Source organism: Crinia signifera, chromosome 6 (genome assembly GCF_055691185.1).
Source record: "Crinia signifera chromosome 6, ASM5569118v1, whole genome shotgun sequence".
Taxonomy (NCBI): domain Eukaryota; kingdom Metazoa; phylum Chordata; class Amphibia; order Anura; family Myobatrachidae; genus Crinia; species Crinia signifera.
This window is the reverse complement of record NC_139222.1, coordinates 285,303,393-285,322,312: the sequence shown is the minus strand read 5'-3', so window position 1 is coordinate 285,322,312 and position 18,920 is coordinate 285,303,393. Positions and strand designations below refer to the sequence as shown.

At 47.6% G+C, this 18,920-nt stretch overlaps 1 protein-coding gene across 5 annotated transcripts in view; it reads right to left on the bottom strand.

Annotated features, from left to right (window-relative positions):
* The window catches only part of SORCS1 (sortilin related VPS10 domain containing receptor 1), a 501,652-nt gene that overhangs the window by 18,720 nt on the left and 464,012 nt on the right, over positions 1-18,920 (bottom strand). For all 5 annotated transcript variants that reach the window (XM_083149856.1, XM_083149858.1, XM_083149860.1 and 2 more), the window contains exon 24: positions 8,317-8,416. In XM_083149856.1, the coding sequence (XP_083005982.1) occupies positions 8,317-8,416 (100 nt within the window). The remainder of the gene's footprint in view (positions 1-8,316; positions 8,417-18,920) is intronic.

The following is an 18,920-nucleotide window of genomic DNA, read 5'->3' as shown; positions in this document are numbered from 1 at the left end:
GCGGGGGATTTGTGGGGTGTATATTATCTCACTGGCGCGTGATTAGTTGTATTTCACTTGTTATAACAAGAAGAAGCAATAAAGAGTTCTGTACGGAGCTGGGTTGTGCTATACGCCTGGGAAATGTCAGTACATAATGAGTATATCCTGTAGATCTGTAACCAGATCGAAGCAGCAATTCAAAGGCAGTGTCCAATAACATGCATGGGGAAGGTCCATGCTGTGATCCAGTGCCCAGTAACATGTTCCTAGCAGTGATCCAAACACAGTGTCCAGTAACATGCTCCAAGCAGTGATCCAAAGGCAGAGTCCAGTACAATGCTCCAAGCAGTGATCCAAACACAGTGTCCAGTAATATGCTCCAAGCAGTGATCCAAAGGCAGTGCCCAGTAATATGCAACAAGCAGTGCTCCAAACACAGTGTCCAGTAACATGCTCCAAGCAGTGATCCAAAGGCATTGTCCAGTAATATGCTCCAAGCAGTAATCCTAAGTCAGTGCCCAGCAACATGCTCCAAGCAGTGATCCAAAGTCAGTGCCCAGCAACATGCTCCAAGCAGTGATCCAAAGGCATTGTCCAGTAACATGCTCCAAGCAGTGATCCAAAGGCAGAGTCCAGTACAATGCTCCAAGCAGTGATCCAAACACAGTGTCCAGTAATATGCTCCAAGCAGTGATCCAAAGGCAGTGCCCAGTAATATGCAACAAGCAGTGCTCCAAACACAGTGTCCAGTAACATGCTCCAAGCAGTGATCCAAAGGCATTGTCCAGTAATATGCTCCAAGCAGTGATCCTAAGTCAGTGCCCAGCAACATGCTCCAAGCAGTGATCCAAAGTCAGTGCCCAGCAACATGCTCCAAGCAGTGATCCAAAGGCATTGTCCAGTAACATGCTCCAAGCAGTGATCCAAAGACAGTGTCCAGTAACATGCTCCAAGCAGTGATACAAAGGCAGTGCCCAGTAACAAGCTCTAAGCAGTGATCCAAAGACATTGTCCAGTGATATGCTCCAAGCAGTAATCCAATTATGGTGTCCAGTAACAAGCTCCAAGCAGTGATCTAAAGGCATTGTCCAGTAACAAGCTTTAAGCAGTGATCCAAACACAGTGTCCAGCAACATGCTCCAAGCAGTGATCCATTTATGGTGTCCGGTAACAAGCTCCAAGCAGTGATCCAAAGGCAATATCTAGTAACATGCTGCAAGCAGTGACCCGAAAGCAGTTTCAAGTAACATGCTCCAAGAAGTGATCCAAAGACAGTGTCCAATAACATGCTCCAAGCAATGATCCAATTATGGTTTCCAGTAACATGTCCCAAGCAGTGATCCAAAGACCGTGTTCAGTAACATGCTCCAAGCAGTGATCCAAAGACAGTGTCCAGTAATATGCTCCAAGCAGTGATCCAAAGACAGTGTTTAATAACATGCTCCAATGGTGTCCAGTAATATGCTCCAAGCAGTGATCCAAAGTATGGTGTCCAGTAACATGCTCCAAGCAGTGATCCAAAGTATGGTGTCCAGTAACATGCAACAAGCAGTGATCCAAAGGCTGTGTCCAGTAACATGCTCCAACCAGTGATCCAAAGGGAGTGTCCAGAAATATGCTCCAAGCAGTGATCCAAAGGGAGTGTCCAGAAATATGCTCCAAGCAGTGATCCAAAGGCAGTGTCCAGTAACATGCTCCAAGCAGTGATCCAAAGGCAGTGTCCAGTAACATGCTCCAAGCAATGATCCAAAGGCAGAGTCCAGTAACATGTTCAAAGCTGTGATCCAAAGGGAGTGTCCAGAAATATGCTCCAACCAGTGATCCAAAGGCAGTGTCCAGTAACATTCTCCAAGCAGTGATCCAAAGGCAGAGTCCAGTAACATGCTCCAAGCAGTGATCCAATCGCAGTGTCTAGTAACATGATGGGACAAGAGATTCTACAGATGAGGCTCACTGCCTTTATAATGGACAGAAATTCCTTCACCCTACTCCCTGCTGCAGTCTTCTTGTGTGACCTAGACTAAGAGCAGCACCTCCTATAATAGGGACCCGTAAGCTTAGGTTTCTCCCAAAGGGTCTGTCAGCCAAATTGTAATAAATCTGTGTGGAGCTTTCTTGCTGGGATTCAAGCTCTTTCCCCACCTCCAAATCCATTGCATTGGAGAATAAGCAGGTTCTTACACACTGTACGTTACAAACTGTAATTGTTTATCCATCCACAAAGGACCTCAGCAAGGTACTATAGCACATACTGTATACAGTAGTAGTCAGTATAGAGCCACTGATCAGACACATCACTGGGGGTACTGACATATTGGACTAGTACCGCACAGGACAGCTTCCGATATTGCACAGAGTGATGTGGTGGCCAAGGGGGAGCTGGGAGGGATCCAAATGCGTCTTTCTCAGGAAAGTTGTAGATAGAAACCCATAGGTTCTATACAGTAACACGGCGTTCTGCAATGGTGGCATCCAAGGCTTAGAACATACAGGCTATTGGCTGCTTTAGTACATCTTATCCAAAGAGTCCAGTGCAATGGCAGATAAGGGGTAAGGCAATCAGGTACCCCCCTATGGGGATGGGTTATAGGGCCGAAATAGGTCGACATTGCTAAGGTGGAAAGGGTTGGGAAGGTCGACAGAGCGTTAGATCGACAATGGGAAGGTCAGTCAGACATGAGTTTTCCATGTTTTTGTCCCGAATGTCATCATGAACACCGTCTAAGTGTAGCGTGTCCCCTCACATAACTCGCTGCGCTCACCGTGCTTCGGGCGCAGTTCCTCAGTGAGCTCACCATACTAATTTATTTTCCCACCACGTCGTATTGGATGGTAGGGTAAGAAATACCGCCTGTCGGTACATGTCGAATAAGATAAAAGAGTTTAAGATACTCATGTCGACCTTTTGACTGTTGACATAATGTCAACTTTCAGTGGTCGACGTAATGCATGGAGAACAGATCCTTGTTTCGCGCCCACAGTTAGTATAAGTGATTACGTAGGCTGGGGGATGGGAGGACATATGGCGCACAGATGTAAGATGGCGCCCCTAGTATTGATCTTACTAATAGATCAGAAAAAGCCTTACAGTATGCATCTTGTTGAAAGCATGTAACAGAAGTCCATATTTTTAAAAAAAATTATTAAAAAGTCTCTTATTCAAACATTAGCGGCAACATTCCAGATGACAGTGGAATTCTTTCTGGTATTTCAGACACTTGAATAAAGCAAACAAGAAAACCCTACGCGTTTCGTCCCCTTTCTGGGACTTCATCAGGGGTTTGCTGGAGAGTTAATATATATATATATATATATATATAGAAATCTGGAAAGACCGCACTCTCACCCAACAAAGCAACAATTGGGGTGCCCGGCAGAGGTGCATGCAAATGCATGTACCCAACAAATAGTCCAGGATCCACACTCAGTGTGGAAGCAGAGCACTCTCCAAAATCACAAATCAGCCTTGTGATTTATATAAAAGAAGATTTTAATCCAATAGGTGCAATGAGGTAATATACTTAATAGTATGTATGCTCCGACGTTTCGGTCCCAACATGGACCTTTATCAAGGAGCCTATAGCATACAAAAGTTACAGTCAGTCAATGCATGCATATGCTGAAAGGAAAAAACATACATTTAAACTGGAAAAAATGACATAGTTACGTTTTCTATTGCTTTCGCATTCAGTCAGCGGCGTAGGTATCAGCCTGGTGCAGGCTAGGGTCAGCAGGCTAATCCAACTGCCCTCCTGTCCGGCTATTTATACCTGAGTGGGGTTAAGTGCTGGAGAGCGCCACAGACACGAGTCTGTGTAGCGCTATACAACTTCCGGTAAAACCGGAAGTTCAGCGGCCGAAAGCCGGCCACTGGAACGCACATTTGGAACGCACAGCTTCCGGGTTAGCCGGGGCTGTGCGCGATCTCAGAGAGTATAGTTAATCAAATATGGTGTGTAGAGATGCGGTATTAGGGTAATCGCGCATGCAGGGCGAAGCCCTGTGGAGTTATATGTGTTGTTGATAGGTTGGAGTACACACCATGTAGCGCTGTCAATAGCGCAGGTATAAAGCCGGGCAGATGGGTTGTATTTACCAGGGGGACAGGGGTTAACGTCAGTTGACGTGATGACGTGATTGAGTGATAATTCAATTAGTGTTGGTGATTATGTGGTACACGGGGATGGATAATGGTCTAAGGTACGGTGCTGCTAGTGCTGGCTAGGTGCAAGGGCACACATCAACCCGCAGCCGCACACATACATGTATGGCCAGATGGGAGCATACATGGGTCGGCGCGGGCGTCAGTGAGCGCAAGCACCCATGTGTCTAGGGGTGCAGTGAATTAAGGGGGTCATTGCGTCCGGTTCTGGAAGTGAAGTGAGAAATCTATATGTGCCAAGGTGCCGGTGACAGATGCACACAAACTGCATATGTACAATCCAATTAGAGTGCATATGAAGTATTGTGAATGCCTCTGTATGCTTGTGCTAGTGGGACTGGTGGGCGTTGGGGTGACGTTTAGGTGCGTGTGATAAATGGTGGGGAAAGAGTGCGTCTGGTGTTCAATTTTAGGTGGGGTGTAACATTCTTTTTATCTGATCAGGGTTTTTTTAGAAAAAGTTAATTTTGATGGGTCGGTCGTGGGTCCTAATGCGTCATTTAATGTTGCACACCAAGGGGAATAATTGAATGAAAAAAATGTTACAATAAATGAATAAATTAAAATATATCAAACAACGGAAGAAAAAGAACAGGAGCAAAAAAAGAGAAGGGATAGACATGTACATAGGTTATCTGGCAAAAAAACACTCAAAAACAGGTACTGTAAGTCCAGGTGTTATTCACCTTTCCATCTTCCTGAGATGAATAACACCTGGACTTACAGTACCTGTTTTTGAGTGTTTTTTTGCCAGATAACCTATGTACATGTCTATCCCTTCTCTTTTTTTGCTCCTGTTCTTTTTCTTCCGTTGTTTGATATATTTTAATTTATTCATTTATTGTAACATTTTTTTCATTCAATTATTCCCCTTGGTGTGCAACATTAAATGACGCATTAGGACCCACGACCGACCCATCAAAATTAACTTTTTCTAAAAAAACCCTGATCAGATAAAAAGAATGTTACACCCCACCTAAAATTGAACACCAGACGCACTCTTTCCCCACCATTTATCACACGCACCTAAACGTCACCCCAACGCCCACCAGTCCCACTAGCACAAGCATACAGAGGCATTCACAATACTTCATATGCACTCTAATTGGATTGTACATATGCAGTTTGTGTGCATCTGTCACCGGCACCTTGGCACATATAGATTTCTCACTTCACTTCCAGAACCGGACGCAATGACCCCCTTAATTCACTGCACCCCTTGACACATGGGTGCTTGCGCTCACTGACGCCCGCGCCGACCCATGTATGCTCCCATCTGGCCATACATGTATGTGTGCGGCTGCGGGTTGATGTGTGCCCTTGCACCTAGCCAGCACTAGCAGCACCGTACCTTAGACCATTATCCATCCCCGTGTACCACATAATCACCAACACTAATTGAATTATCACTCAATCACGTCATCACGTCAACTGACGTTAACCCCTGTCCCCCTGGTAAATACAACCCATCTGCCCGGCTTTATACCTGCGCTATTGACAGCGCTACATGGTGTGTACTCCAACCTATCAACAACACATATAACTCCACAGGGCTTCGCCCTGCATGCGCGATTACCCTAATACCGCATCTCTACACACCATATTTGATTAACTATACTCTCTGAGATCGCGCACAGCCCCGGCTAACCCGGAAGCTGTGCGTTCCAAATGTGCGTTCCAGTGGCCGGCTTTCGGCCGCTGAACTTCCGGTTTTACCGGAAGTTGTATAGCGCTACACAGACTCGTGTCTGTGGCGCTCTCCAGCACTTAACCCCACTCAGGTATAAATAGCCAGACAGGAGGGCAGTTGGATTAGCCTGCTGACCCTAGCCTGCACCAGGCTGATACCTACGCCGCTGACTGAATGCGAAAGCAATAGAAAACGTAACTATGTCATTTTTTCCAGTTTAAATGGATGTTTTTTCCTTTCAGCATATGCATGCATTGACTGACTGTAACTTTTGTATGCTATAGGCTCCTTGATAAAGGTCCATGTTGGGACCGAAACGTCGGAGCATACATACTATTAAGTATATTACCTCATTGCACCTATTGGATTAAAATCTTCTTTTATATAAATCACAAGGCTGATTTGTGATTTTGGAGAGTGCTCTGCTTCCACACTGAGTGTGGATCCTGGACTATATATATATATATATATATATATATATATATATATATATATATATATATATATATATATATATATATATATATCAGATACCAGAAAGAATTCCACTAATTGTTGCCACTAATGTTTGAATAAGAGACTTTTTAATATATATTTGAAATAATTGGACTTTTTTTTACATGCTTTCAAGAAGATACATACTATAAGGGTTGACCTAGTTACCTTATCCCATGGGGATAATGTTAGACTTACTGTATTCCAGTTATGAGAAGGTGCCACGCTCCCTGACCCCGGGGCTAGATAACCAATGAGGATGAGGGTTCTACATCCTCAAGTCTCCTCATACAACTAGACCCATCATCCTGACTGCTGCACGCTGATGACGCTAGCTGGCCACATACACTGGCATGCATCATGAGCATTAAACAGGAGGCATCCTGCGCAGAGTGACGGGGGCGGCCCCAGGGGTGGGGGGGGGCTTGGTGCTGGGAAGGTTTTTTTGTCCCGAAAGTTGACAATGGACCCTGTCCAAGTGTATCGGGTCCCCTCGCATGGCTCCCTGCGCTTGGCACACAATGATATTTTACCACCACGCCATGTCGGTTTAAAAAAAACAGGAAAAATCATGTCCGCCCATTCACTGTCAACCTTCCTATTGTCAACCTAATGCTTGTGCCAAGCCCTGGGGTGACTATTGCCCACACCAGAGATGGGACTGAGACACAAAATGTAAATAAAATAATGGTGCGCTACTCGGAGCTTGGCACCATATGTTGTACTTGCCGCCAGGTGAGGACACATCTATATTGTTTCGTCTTGTATCCAAGTCTTGATACGGCTATTTCTCCTACAGCAGTTGTCTATTCATGAATCAGCCCCCTCGTCCCGAACCCTCACACCTACTCTGATACTTCGCTATACAATACTTACCTGATTAATACCCGAAGAGCAAGCAGGTCCCCACCACTAGACACAGGTGTGTGCTGCTCACTAAGGGTCCTATGTACTAAGCTTCGGAGAGAGATAAAGCGGAGAGAGATAAAGGGTCAGATTAAAACCCATTCCTTCTGGTCCAAATTCAGCGCTGCTTTCGATGGCGAGGGGGGGGGGGGTCTGCACATGCCCAAATCTGCACATGTGCTACCCCCTGTGCGCACGCCTTTGGTGAGTATCACACTGGCCGAGGTGTCTGCACTGTGAGGGGAGGGAAGGGGGCAGCATCAGGGGGAACGCCCAGCGTTCTATGGACACATGAATAAAAACGCTGGACGTTCACCTGAGAATGCAGGTGTGGTGATGCCTGCTGGGGGGCGGGCGGATGACGTCACATGACATCAGTGCCCGCCCCCATTTCGACGATCTGCAGAAGTATGAACTTACTATTCAGAGGGAATGCGGATGTGTACGAGTCGGATGTGTCTCGTACACATCCGCTCATATGCTTGTAAGGGCCTTCGGGTGCCGTGGGGGGCGGGGGTCCGGTCAGGTGGTGTTTACCTGTTTGCTAAGCTTCGATTAAACACAGCCTAGCGAACAGGTCTGAATCAGGAACAAAGTACCAGCCAATCAGCTTCTAACTACTGTTTTACAGGTTGTGTTTGAAAAAAATGACAGTGAGGGGCGTCCACTTTATCTCTTTCCAAGACCTAGTAAATAGACCCTATTGTGTGATTTGTGATACAAATAACAATGTGTCCCATCAGATTCTGTATGAGTTTGCGGATGACCAGTAGCACAATCACAATGCAGGAATATTTGCTGCGAGGTTACAATAACGGTAAACAACGATAAAACGCAGACAGGTTGTGTTCTCCCGAGCAAACATTTCCGGCCGGATAAAGGTTCATTATTTATTATACCGTATTACCAGAAACTGGAACATACCGCAACAATCATTCCTAATATTACCGCTAATGTTACACTACTGATATTTATTATTTTATGCTATTAGACCCAGGGTTTTTTTTTTTCTAAATTCAAACTGCGCAATAATAATAATCATCAATACAAAACACAGGAGAGTTGGAAACAGTCCAGGTACCTGCTGTTAAATGGGCCGCGTGCACCATGATGCGGACTCCGGGCTTCAGCTCGAAATGAACCATGTCCTGATTGAGTTTGTTAATGAACACGTCCGAGATCTAAGAGACAAAAAGAGGCCTTAACGAAGTAATAATAACGAGGACCGCAAACCACTGCTGATGGTACTTTTTGAAAATAAAATAGTAAAGAACAATAACACCAAATGTAATAATAATTATAATAATAATAATAATAAAAATCAATCATCACCATTAAACTTTTGAGACTATTGTTTCAGACCTGGTCGCTCGCCATCGAATAATTCTTCCTCCTTCTTAGAAAAAAGTCTATACTAAATTTTTATCCTGGGCGGAGATGGCAGAGATGGGGGCGGGCGTTAACGTCTGTCCCAATCAGGTATCGATATGCCTTTGTTCTGATAGGCCGCACAGCATTTCCATGGGCATGCCCACCATTTTTGTGGGCACGCCCATGAAACGCTGGGCGGATCCCTTCGACCTCCCCCTGCCTGCCCCAGCATGTGTGACACTCACTGAAGAAGCGAACCCACAACATTGGCTGGGGTACTGAATTCGGAGCTGAGTGATAAGGCCTCATTCACCCCCTTATATACTGTGTTGTGGTTGCACACAGCACCCCTTAGTTTTGAAACTACAATGTCTATATATATATATATATATATATATATATATATATATATATAAAAGGGTCTTGACCTCTTGCTCTATTAGATGGGAACCAGTGAGAGATCTCATGAGTACCTTCTTTACCTGTACCACATCTAAGCCTCTCACTTGCCTGACAAGGTGCCATCTCTGCCCTCTCTACCATTAGGCAGTTGCCTAGGGTGTCGGACACTGGGGGAGGGGGCACGGAGTTTGTCTATCACAAAGTTAACAATATCTATGCGGAAGACATCCTTGTTGTACTTGCTGGTGGTGGCGGTGGAACATCACACCGGCCCTGGTCCAACCCCCTCTACTGTTCCAGACACAGGGTCCACCCTTTTATTCAAGCCTGAGACCAGACATACAACCGTCTGTTCTCTTGGCCAGTATTATCCCGAGCATGCTTCTTCCTAACGCTGTTGCTCAGCAGATGAGATTTCCACATAAAACCTTAATTCAATTTAATTGTGAGAAAAAAAAAAAGTACAAGAGCATTAATTAGAGACCCCCCCCCCCTCCAGCCGACCTCTTCTACCTGCATGAATATCTTCATTTGTCACTTGATCTTTTGGGTTTGCCGTGAGTCTGCCAGACAGAATATTTAACAGGTCAACGTTATCTTTAATATGTTCAAGCCTTGTGTTCCTTAATCTTGTGGTCTCTCTGAGGCTCAGTGAGTAGGCTCCATACGAAGCTGGAAGATATCCAGTCCTCAATTACCCTGCACATCTCTCTGCCAGCGTCAGCGCACACTTGCGCCTTCCCCATATGCAAAAGGGTGAGCATCCAGGAAGGGCTCGTCTGGTGGAGTTTACACAAATTAGCCCAGAGGAGAACTTTGTCTACTTGGGAATCTCCCATTACAACCTACAGCACAGTACAGCCTTTTCTAGTTGCAAATGTAGGTGTGTTTGATAAGACAAATCTGCATCATCCTAGGTACACAACCCAGTTATGGTGCAATTCTCCAAGATGTGCTCCGCAAATGGTCAACCCTATGTCAGATCCAATGCGATCGCAAAGCTGCTTTTTTTAAGCAAATGGACAAAACCATGCTGCACTGCAGGTGGGGCAGATGTAAAATGTGCAGAGAGAGTTAGATTTGGGTGGGTTATAAATATTTCTGTGCAGGGTAAATACCGGCTGCTTTATTCTTACACTGCAATTTAGATCTATGTTTGAACATACCGCCACCCAAATCTAACTCTCTCTGCACCTGTTATGGAGCATGGTTTTCTCCATTTGCCTTGCTAACAGCTCTACTTTGTGTCTCCACGCTGGGAGAAGCCCATAGAACTCAGAGGCTTTTTGGCACTTACATCATTAGGCCCCACCCCGTCATGGTAAAATGCCATGTTCTGTGTATCTGTAATGCAGGTGCGTGGCTAAAATACTGCATCATTAGGAACTTTCCCCTATCCTGTCAGCTTCACAAAGATGTGGGATGCAGGAGCTCCAGACACACTTCCAGGGGTGCAGGGGACTACTCAAATAATGGGGAGTCTCCCGCAACTTCCAGTACAGCAGATAAGTATGTTAGAGATACCCACAGAGTAACAAAATTCAGCTATTATAAACTATTGGCAACTTTTATGCACTCATCTGTGCTAGCTACCGAGTGAGAAGCCATAGATACCACCCACCATTGTATAACAAATCCCGTTCTGCCCACAAGTCTTCGCAGAAGACTTATCACTTCCCTCTTAAAATATTTTTGTTATTTACGAATTTTAAATAAAGCTGTTTGTAAGTCTGTAGCACAGAGCGCCACCGCAGTGGATCGGGAACTCAGGGCACGGGTCTTGTGCAAATAGAGGGAAGTGCGGTGCGCAGCTGGGGCGTATAAAGGAGGGTTGTTTTATAACGTCTGGATTATGGTGTTCAGGAAATGGCATAAAATGCTAAATGAGATTATGCAAACTCACAAACATGATTTTATTTGTGTTGTGTGCGACAATCCCATCCATCTGCTGTAACAAATCCAGGGGGAGCAGGAGAAGGAAATGCAGAGGCTTCAGATTTCGGCAATGTTCTTCAGGATGAAAACATCTAAAACTGAAATGAAGCCAAAGAAAAGAAAGACCATCGTCACCTAGGACGGGTCCTCGGGAGATAAAGAGCCGGAAAGTGGAATCAAAAATCTGCTAAATTGTAGTAACGTTATTCTCAAATGGAAAATGTCACAATTTGCAATGCCAACATTCAAAATGTCGACACCACAATGTCGACAGTTATGATACCAATATTGCTGATATGGTGACATTAAACATAACAATGTACAGAATTTGGATGTATTCACAATGCCAACATTTTGCACAGACTGGCAGTGGAGGGTTAGGCGATATCTGCATCAGTAGAGGGTCCGAGGTAGGCACTATGGGGAGGGTTAGCAATTAGGATGCAGGACAGTAGATAGGGTTAGGAACATGTGAGGGTTAGGTTGTGGTGGGGAGCAGTTAGGGCTGGGCGCTTGGGAGAGGCTTAGGGTTAGGTTGTGGTGGGGAGCGGTCAGAGCTGGGCACTTGGGAGAGGCTTAGGGTTAGGTTGTGGTGGGGAGCGGTTAGAGCTGGGCACTTTGGAGAGGCTTAGGGTTAGGTTGTGGTGGGGAGCAGTTAGGGCTGGGCGCTTGGGAGAGGCTTAGGGTTAGGTTGTGGTGGGGAGCAGTTAGGGCTGGGCGCTTGGGAGAGGCTTAGGGTTAGGTTGTGGTGGGGAGCGGTTAGAGCTGGGCACTTGGGAGAGGCTTAGGGTTAGGTTGTGGTGGGGAGCGGTTAGAGCTGGGCACTTTGGAGAGGTTTAGGGTTAGGTTGTGGTGGGGAGCAGTTAGGGCTGGGCGCTTGGGAGAGGCTTAGGGTTAGGTTGTGGTGGGGAGCGGTTAGAGCTGGGCGCTAGGGGGAGGTTTAGGGTTAGGTTGTGGTGTGGAACGGTTAGAGCTGGGCGCTAGGGGGAGGGTTAGGTTGTGGTGGGGAGCACTTAGGGTTGGGCACTAGGGGGAGGCTTAGGGTTAGGTTGTGGTGGGGAGCGGTTAGGGCTGGGCGCTTGGGAGAGGCTTAGGGTTTGGTTGTGGTGGGGAGCGGTTAGGGCTGGGCACTAGGGGGAGGGTTAGGTTATGGTGGGGAGCGGTTAGTGCTGGGTTCTAGGGAGAGGCTTAGGGTTAGGTTGTGGTGGGGAGCGGTTAGGGCTGGGCACTAGGGGGAGGCTTAGGGTTAGGTTGTGGTGGGGAGCTGTTAGGGCTGGGCACTAGGGGGAGGCTTAGGGTTAGGTTGTGGTGGGGAACGGTTAGGGCTGGGCACTAGGGAGAGGCTTAGGGTTAGGTTGTGGTGGGGAGCAGTTCGGACTAGGCACTAGGGGGAGGGTTAGGTTGTGTTGGGGAGCGGTTAGGGCTGGGCGCTAGGGGGAGGCTTAGGGTTAGGTTGTGGTGGGGAGCGGTTAGGGCTGGGGGCTAGGGGGAGGCTTAGGGTTAGGTTGTGGTGGGGAGCAGTTAGGGCTGGGCACTAGGGGAAGGCTTTGGGTTAAGTTGTGTTAGAGAGCAGATAGGGCTGGGCACTAGAGGGAAGGTTGGGCTATGGGAGGGGAGGTTAGGGTTAAGCACTAAGGGAAGGTTTAGGGTTGAGTTGTGGTAGGGGGCAGTTAGGGCTGGGCACTAGGGGGAAGGTTGGGCTGTGGGAGGGGAGGTTAGGGTTAAGCACTAAGGGAAGGCTTAGGGTTAAGTTGTGGTAGGGGGCAGTTAGGGCTGGGCACTGGGGGGAAAGTTAGTGTTATGGTGCGGGAAGGGTGGTTAGGATTAAATATTAAGGGCTGGATTAGGATGCTGAAGAGCAAGGTTAGGGTTAGGCACTAGGGATGGTTAGTATAAGGTAGGGGAGGTTAGTGTTCGGCATTAGGGGGATAGTTATGGTTTGACTGCGGGAGGATAGTTTAGGGTAAGGCACTTTGGGGCAAGGGTAGGGTTAGAGGGAGGATTGGTCATACTCACTACCAGAAGCCATGTATGATGAGCCAGTATATACCTCTGGAGCCACCAGACCCACAGGCCTCCAACAGAATTACCCAGCACTCGCCTATCCCAGCTTCCAGCAGAATTACCTTGCACCCAACACTCGCCCATCCAAGACTACAGCAGAATGACCTCGCACCCAACACTTACCCTTCCCTGCCTTCAGCAGAATTACCTCCCACCTAACACTCACCCTTCCCAGCCTCCAGCAGAATTACCTCCCACCCAACACTCACCCTTCCAAGACTCCAGCAGAATTACCTCGCACCCAAAACTTACCCTTCCCTGCCTTCAGCAGAATTACCTCCCACCCAACACTCGCCCCTCCCAGCCTTCAGCAGAATCACCCTGCACCCAACACTCGCCCCTCCCAGACTCCAGTAGAATTACACTGCACCCAACACTCGCCCCTCCCAGACTCCAGTAGAATTACACTGCACCCAACACTCAGCCTTCCGTCTCCAGCAGAATTACCTCTCACCCAACACTCACCTTTCCCAGCCTACAGCAGAATTACACTGCACCCAACACTCGCCCTTCCCAGCCTACAGCAGAATTACACTGCACCCAACACTCGCCCTTCCCAGTCTCCAGCAGAATTACCCCCTGCCCAACACTCGCCCTTCCCAGCCTCCAGCAGAATTACTCCCTGCCCAACACTCGCCCTTCCCAGCCTCCAGCAGAATTACCCCCTACCCAACACTCGCCCTTCCCAGCCTCCAGCAGAATTACCCTGCACCCAACACTCGCCCTTCCCAGTCTCCAACAGAATTACCTCCCACCCAACACTCGTCCTTCCCAGCCTCCAGCAGAATTACCCTGCACCCAACACTAACCCTTCCCAGTCTCCAACAGAATTACCTCCCACCCAACACTCGTCCTTCCCAGCCTCCAGCAAATTACCCTGCACCCAACACTCGCCCTTCCCAGTCTCCAACAGAATTACCTCCCACCCAACACTCGTCCTTCCCATCCTCCAGCAAAATTACCCTGCACCCAGCACTAACCCTTCCCAGCCTTTAGTAACCGGCTCTAACATCCTTTGTGCCTACGAATTATCCCCTAACTCTTCTTAGTGTTCAGAATTAACTGCGTTGTCGGGAGACGGAATAATCCTGTAATAGGTCTCATTTTTCACGAGTCATTTTTCAGCAAGGACGAGGAATGGATAGTAACATCTAATTAGCCAGAAAGATTAATATTCCTGCGATTAGTGATAGACACTTAAGTTTGATTTAGGTCAGTGGTTTGCAGCGGAGTCAACTTACAGGAGCAAGCTCAGCACTTAAGCCGCCAGTGATTTCTGCAGAACGGGCCCAGAGAGACCCTAATCCGCCGTCCCACACCTGATTCACTAGTGCATTTGGATTTCCTTATTAAGCAGGATCTAGGTCAAAGATATTAAGAGCAGCATAACAAATTAGATAATGTTTTATTGGAGACGTGGAACGTGTCCAATTTCAGGAGTAATTATTCCGGAGCTCAAAGAAACATTCCAAGAGTTTGTCCTTCGTAAATCGGAATCAGGCTGGAAACAGCTTCTTTGCACTTTTTAAGTCTTGCTTCATAGGACATAAAGGTGGAAACTTGCATTTATTGGCAAGAGTACATCTTTTATTACGGGATTGGGTGTTGAGGGCAGTATAGCTCAGAAGAATCCCCCGAGCCCTATTTACCCTTATAGTCTGTACTTTGGGTGCTGTGGGTGACAATTCCTTTGTATATTATACCCCTGTCACACTGAAGCCCAAGCACTGACTGTTGTCCGACCCAGGGGACCAAACTCAGGGTTGGATCTTCAGTTATACTTAACCCTATTCACGCCGCTGCCGGGACTCCGTCATCTCCGCTCATACAGGATGCTTGGAGAGTATGACGTCTCCAATTGCTACTGATCCAGCTAATTAGCAGGCTTTTAGACATGACCCAGGTAATCAATTCCTTTAACCCTGCAGCCGACTTGGGTCAGAGGCAGGAATAACCCTGGTCATGACCTGGTCGGACTCTGGAAGCAAGACCCGGGTCGACCCTGTCCAGGGGTGGATTGGCCATAGGGCTCCCAGGGGCTGACATACCTCCGAGGCCTGTTCTGTTTGCTGCCATGTGGCCAGGCATTACAGACATTGCACCCCACTCATTAAGGTGCATACATATGGTGAGATATTGGCTATGGACAATTTACTATGCGATTTCCCTTGAAGTGCCCGGACCCCTAACCCCAGACATTGACTATATCTGATTTTGGCAATGGATAATATATAAATAATTGATTGCATTGCAAACTGGCAGGACAGCAAGGTCCGATGTAGAGTTGGATGATATTGCTAATCTAAATAGCTTTTAACATATCAAATGTAATTAGTACACAATGCACATGCAAAATGAAAATTTGAACTAAATTCGGAACAATATAGACATCCGCCCTCATCCCTTTAAAACGCTAATTGCTGTTTGCTAATATAATTGTACTAGTCAGGGTCAAATTACATGTGCATGGGTCTATTCTGAGAAGGGGAGGAGCTGTGACCAGGGCTGTGTGGGAGAGGTCAGGGTCATGTGGCTGTGCCGCATGGGTGTGGCCATTGTCATGTAGGTGTGGCCAGTGCACTGTGGGTTTGGCCACTATCATGTTTCCATAAATATGCAAAAGTCGAAAAATTTCAAGCATTATTCAAGGAAAATAGATATGCATTTTTCATACTATGATTTATGGCCAACCCCGTGGCCGCTGGTGGCTGCTCATCATCATCATCACACTGTCATGATGAAGGGCCCATTTATGTAGAGGCCTGGAGCTGTAGTCCCATCTGTGATATTGTTAATCTAGTCCTAGCAATAATGTTAATGGATAGAAGCAGTGACATTGCTATGGTGTAAGAGTTAGGGATTCTCCCTCTTCATATGTGAACTCGTACGTGACTGTCTACATCACACTATCGCATACCTCCCAGCAGGGCTATTTTTGTGCAGGCTCTAGCAGGAACTGAGGCCCTTATTCTAGTTCACTCTTTCTGACAAAATATTTCTTAGATGGACAAAACCATGTGCACTGCAGGTGAGGCAGGTGTAAAACCCCACCCAAATCTAATTATCTCTGCACAAGTAACACCTGCCTCACCTGCAGTGCACATGGTTTTGTCCATCTAAGAAATATTTTGTCAGAAAGAGTGAACTAGAATAAGGGCCACAGTTTCTGCTAGAGCCTGCACAAAAATAGCCCTGGTCATACCTCCCAGCATGCCCCTCTCCAGGAGGGACACAATGCTCCATACCTCCAAGCATGCCCCTCTCCAGGAGGGACACAATGCTCCATACCTCCCAACATGACCCTCTCCAGGAGGACACAATGCTCCATACCTCCCAACATGACCCTCTCCAGGAGGGACACAGTGCTCCATACCTCCCAACATGACCCTCTCCAGGAGGACACAATGCTCCATACCTCCCAACATGACCCTCTCCAGGAGGGACACAATGCTCCATACCTCCCAACATGACCCTCTCCAGGAGGGACACAATGCTCCATACCTCCCAACATGACCCTCTCCAGGAGGGACACAATGTTCCATACCTCCCAACATGACCCTCTCCAGGAGGGACACAATGCTCCATACCTCCCAACATGACCCTCTCCAGGAGGGACACAATGCTCTGTTTCTGGACGTCTCTCATAATGTATGATTGCTATTACCTGTGTGGAAACACCTTTCTTACCCAATTACCTGTTTAAAACAGGTGATGGCAATCATACATTACCAGGGAAGTCCAGAAACAGAGCATTGTATCCTCCTGGAGAGGGGCATGCTGGGAGGTATGGATAATGTATGATTGCCAGCACCTGTGGGGAGCTAGGTAACTGATAAGGAAGGTGTCACCACAGGTGCTGGCAATCATACATTACCAGGGAAGCCCAGGAACAGAGCATTGTGTCCTCCTGGAGAGGGGCATGCTGGGAGGTATGGATAATGTAGGATTGCCAGCACCTGTGGGGAGCTAGGTAACTGATAAGAAAGGTGTCACCACAGGTGCTAGCAATCATACATTACCAGGGAAGCCCAGGAACAGAGCATTGTGTCCTCCTGGAGAGGGGCATGCTGGGAGGTATGGATAATGTAGGATTGCCAGCACCTGTGGGGAGCTAGGTAACTGATAAGAAAGGTGTCACCACAGGTGCTGGCAATCATACATTACCACGGAAGCCCAGGAACAGAGCATTGTGTCCTCCTGGAGAGGGGCATGCTGGGAGGTATGGATAATGTATGATTGCCAGCACCTGTGGGGAGCCAGGTAACTGATAAGAAATGTGTCGGCACAGGTGCTGGCAATCATACATTACAGGGAAGCCCAGGAACAGAGCATTGTGTCCTCCTGGAGAGGGGCATGCTGGGAGGTATGGATAATGTAGGATTGCCAGCACCTGTGGGGAGCTGGGTAACTGATAAGAAAGGTGTCACCACAGGTGATGGCAATCATACATTACCAGGGAAGTCCAGAAACAGAGCATTGTGTCCTCCTGGAGAGGGTCATGCTGGGAGGTATGGATAATGTATGATTGCCAGCACCTGTGGGGAGCTAGGTAACTGATAAGAAAGGTGTCACCACAGGTGCTAGCAATCATACATTACCAGGGAAGCCCAGGAACAGAGCATTGTGTCCTCCTGGAGAGGGGCATGCTGGGAGGCATGGATAATGTATGATTGCCAGCACCTGTGGGGAGCTAGGTAGCTGATAAGAAAGGTGGCACCACAGGTGCTGGCAATCCTACATTACCAGGGAAGTCCAGGACAGAGCATTGTGTCCTCCTGGAGAGGGGCATGCTGGGAGGTATGGATAATGTATGATTGCCAGCACCTGTGGGGAGCTAGGTAACTGATAAGAAAGGTGTCACCACAGGTGCTGGCAATCATACATTACCAGGGAAGTCCAGAAACAGAGCAATGTGTCCTCCTGGAGAGGGGCATGCTGGGAGGTATGGATAATGTAGGATTGCCAGCACCTGTGGGGAGCTAGGTAACTGATAAGAAAGGTGGCACCACAGGTGCTGGCAGTCATACATTACCAGGGAAGCCCAGGAACAGAGCACTGTGTCCTCCTGGAGAGGGGCATGCTGGGAGGTATGGATAATGTATGATTGCCAGCACCTGTGGGGAGCTAGGTAGCTGATAAGAAAGGTGGCACCACAGGTGCTGGCAATCATACATTACCAGGGAAGCCCAGGAGCAGAGCATTGTGTCCTCCTGGAGAGGGGCATGCTGGGAGGTATGGAGCAATGTGTCCTCCTGGAGAGGGGCATGCTGGGAGGTATGGATATTGTAGGATTGCCAGCACCTGTGGGGAGCTAGGTAACTGATAAGAAAGGTGTCACCACAGGTGCTGGCAATCATACATTACCAGGGAAGCCCAGGAGCAGAGCAATGTGTCCCTCCTGGAGAGGGGCATGCTGGGAGGTTTGCTATCGGTGAGCGTTATCCCTCCTTATTTCTTCCTGCTCCCGTATTGAGTGTTATACCATAGACATTGTGACTCCCATAAGTCTTCTGCATCATTGGTCCTTGGAGCTTCGACCTGTGATCAGCGCACTACACACCCCACTAAATCAGGCTTCATTAACTAAAAGAACACATTTACTGAAGATAAAGGCACATTTTGTACAGGTGGCACACAATCTGCTCCCAAAGAATAATAAAGGAAACGAAGGGGGTGATTCAGTTTGGTTCAGTAAGCACCAAGCTCTTAAATGCCACCCGCCAGGCCAGCGAATCCCCCCCCACCCCACATGCGCGCAAACCCGCAACATTGGTTGCCAGACTGAATTTGGCTCACAGCAAGCCAATGTGAATTACCTCCTAAATCTTAAATGTAAAACTGCAGAACAGAAAACAATGAAATCTCCCTAATCGTTCCGTATTGGCGCACACTATAAACACATACACAACATTC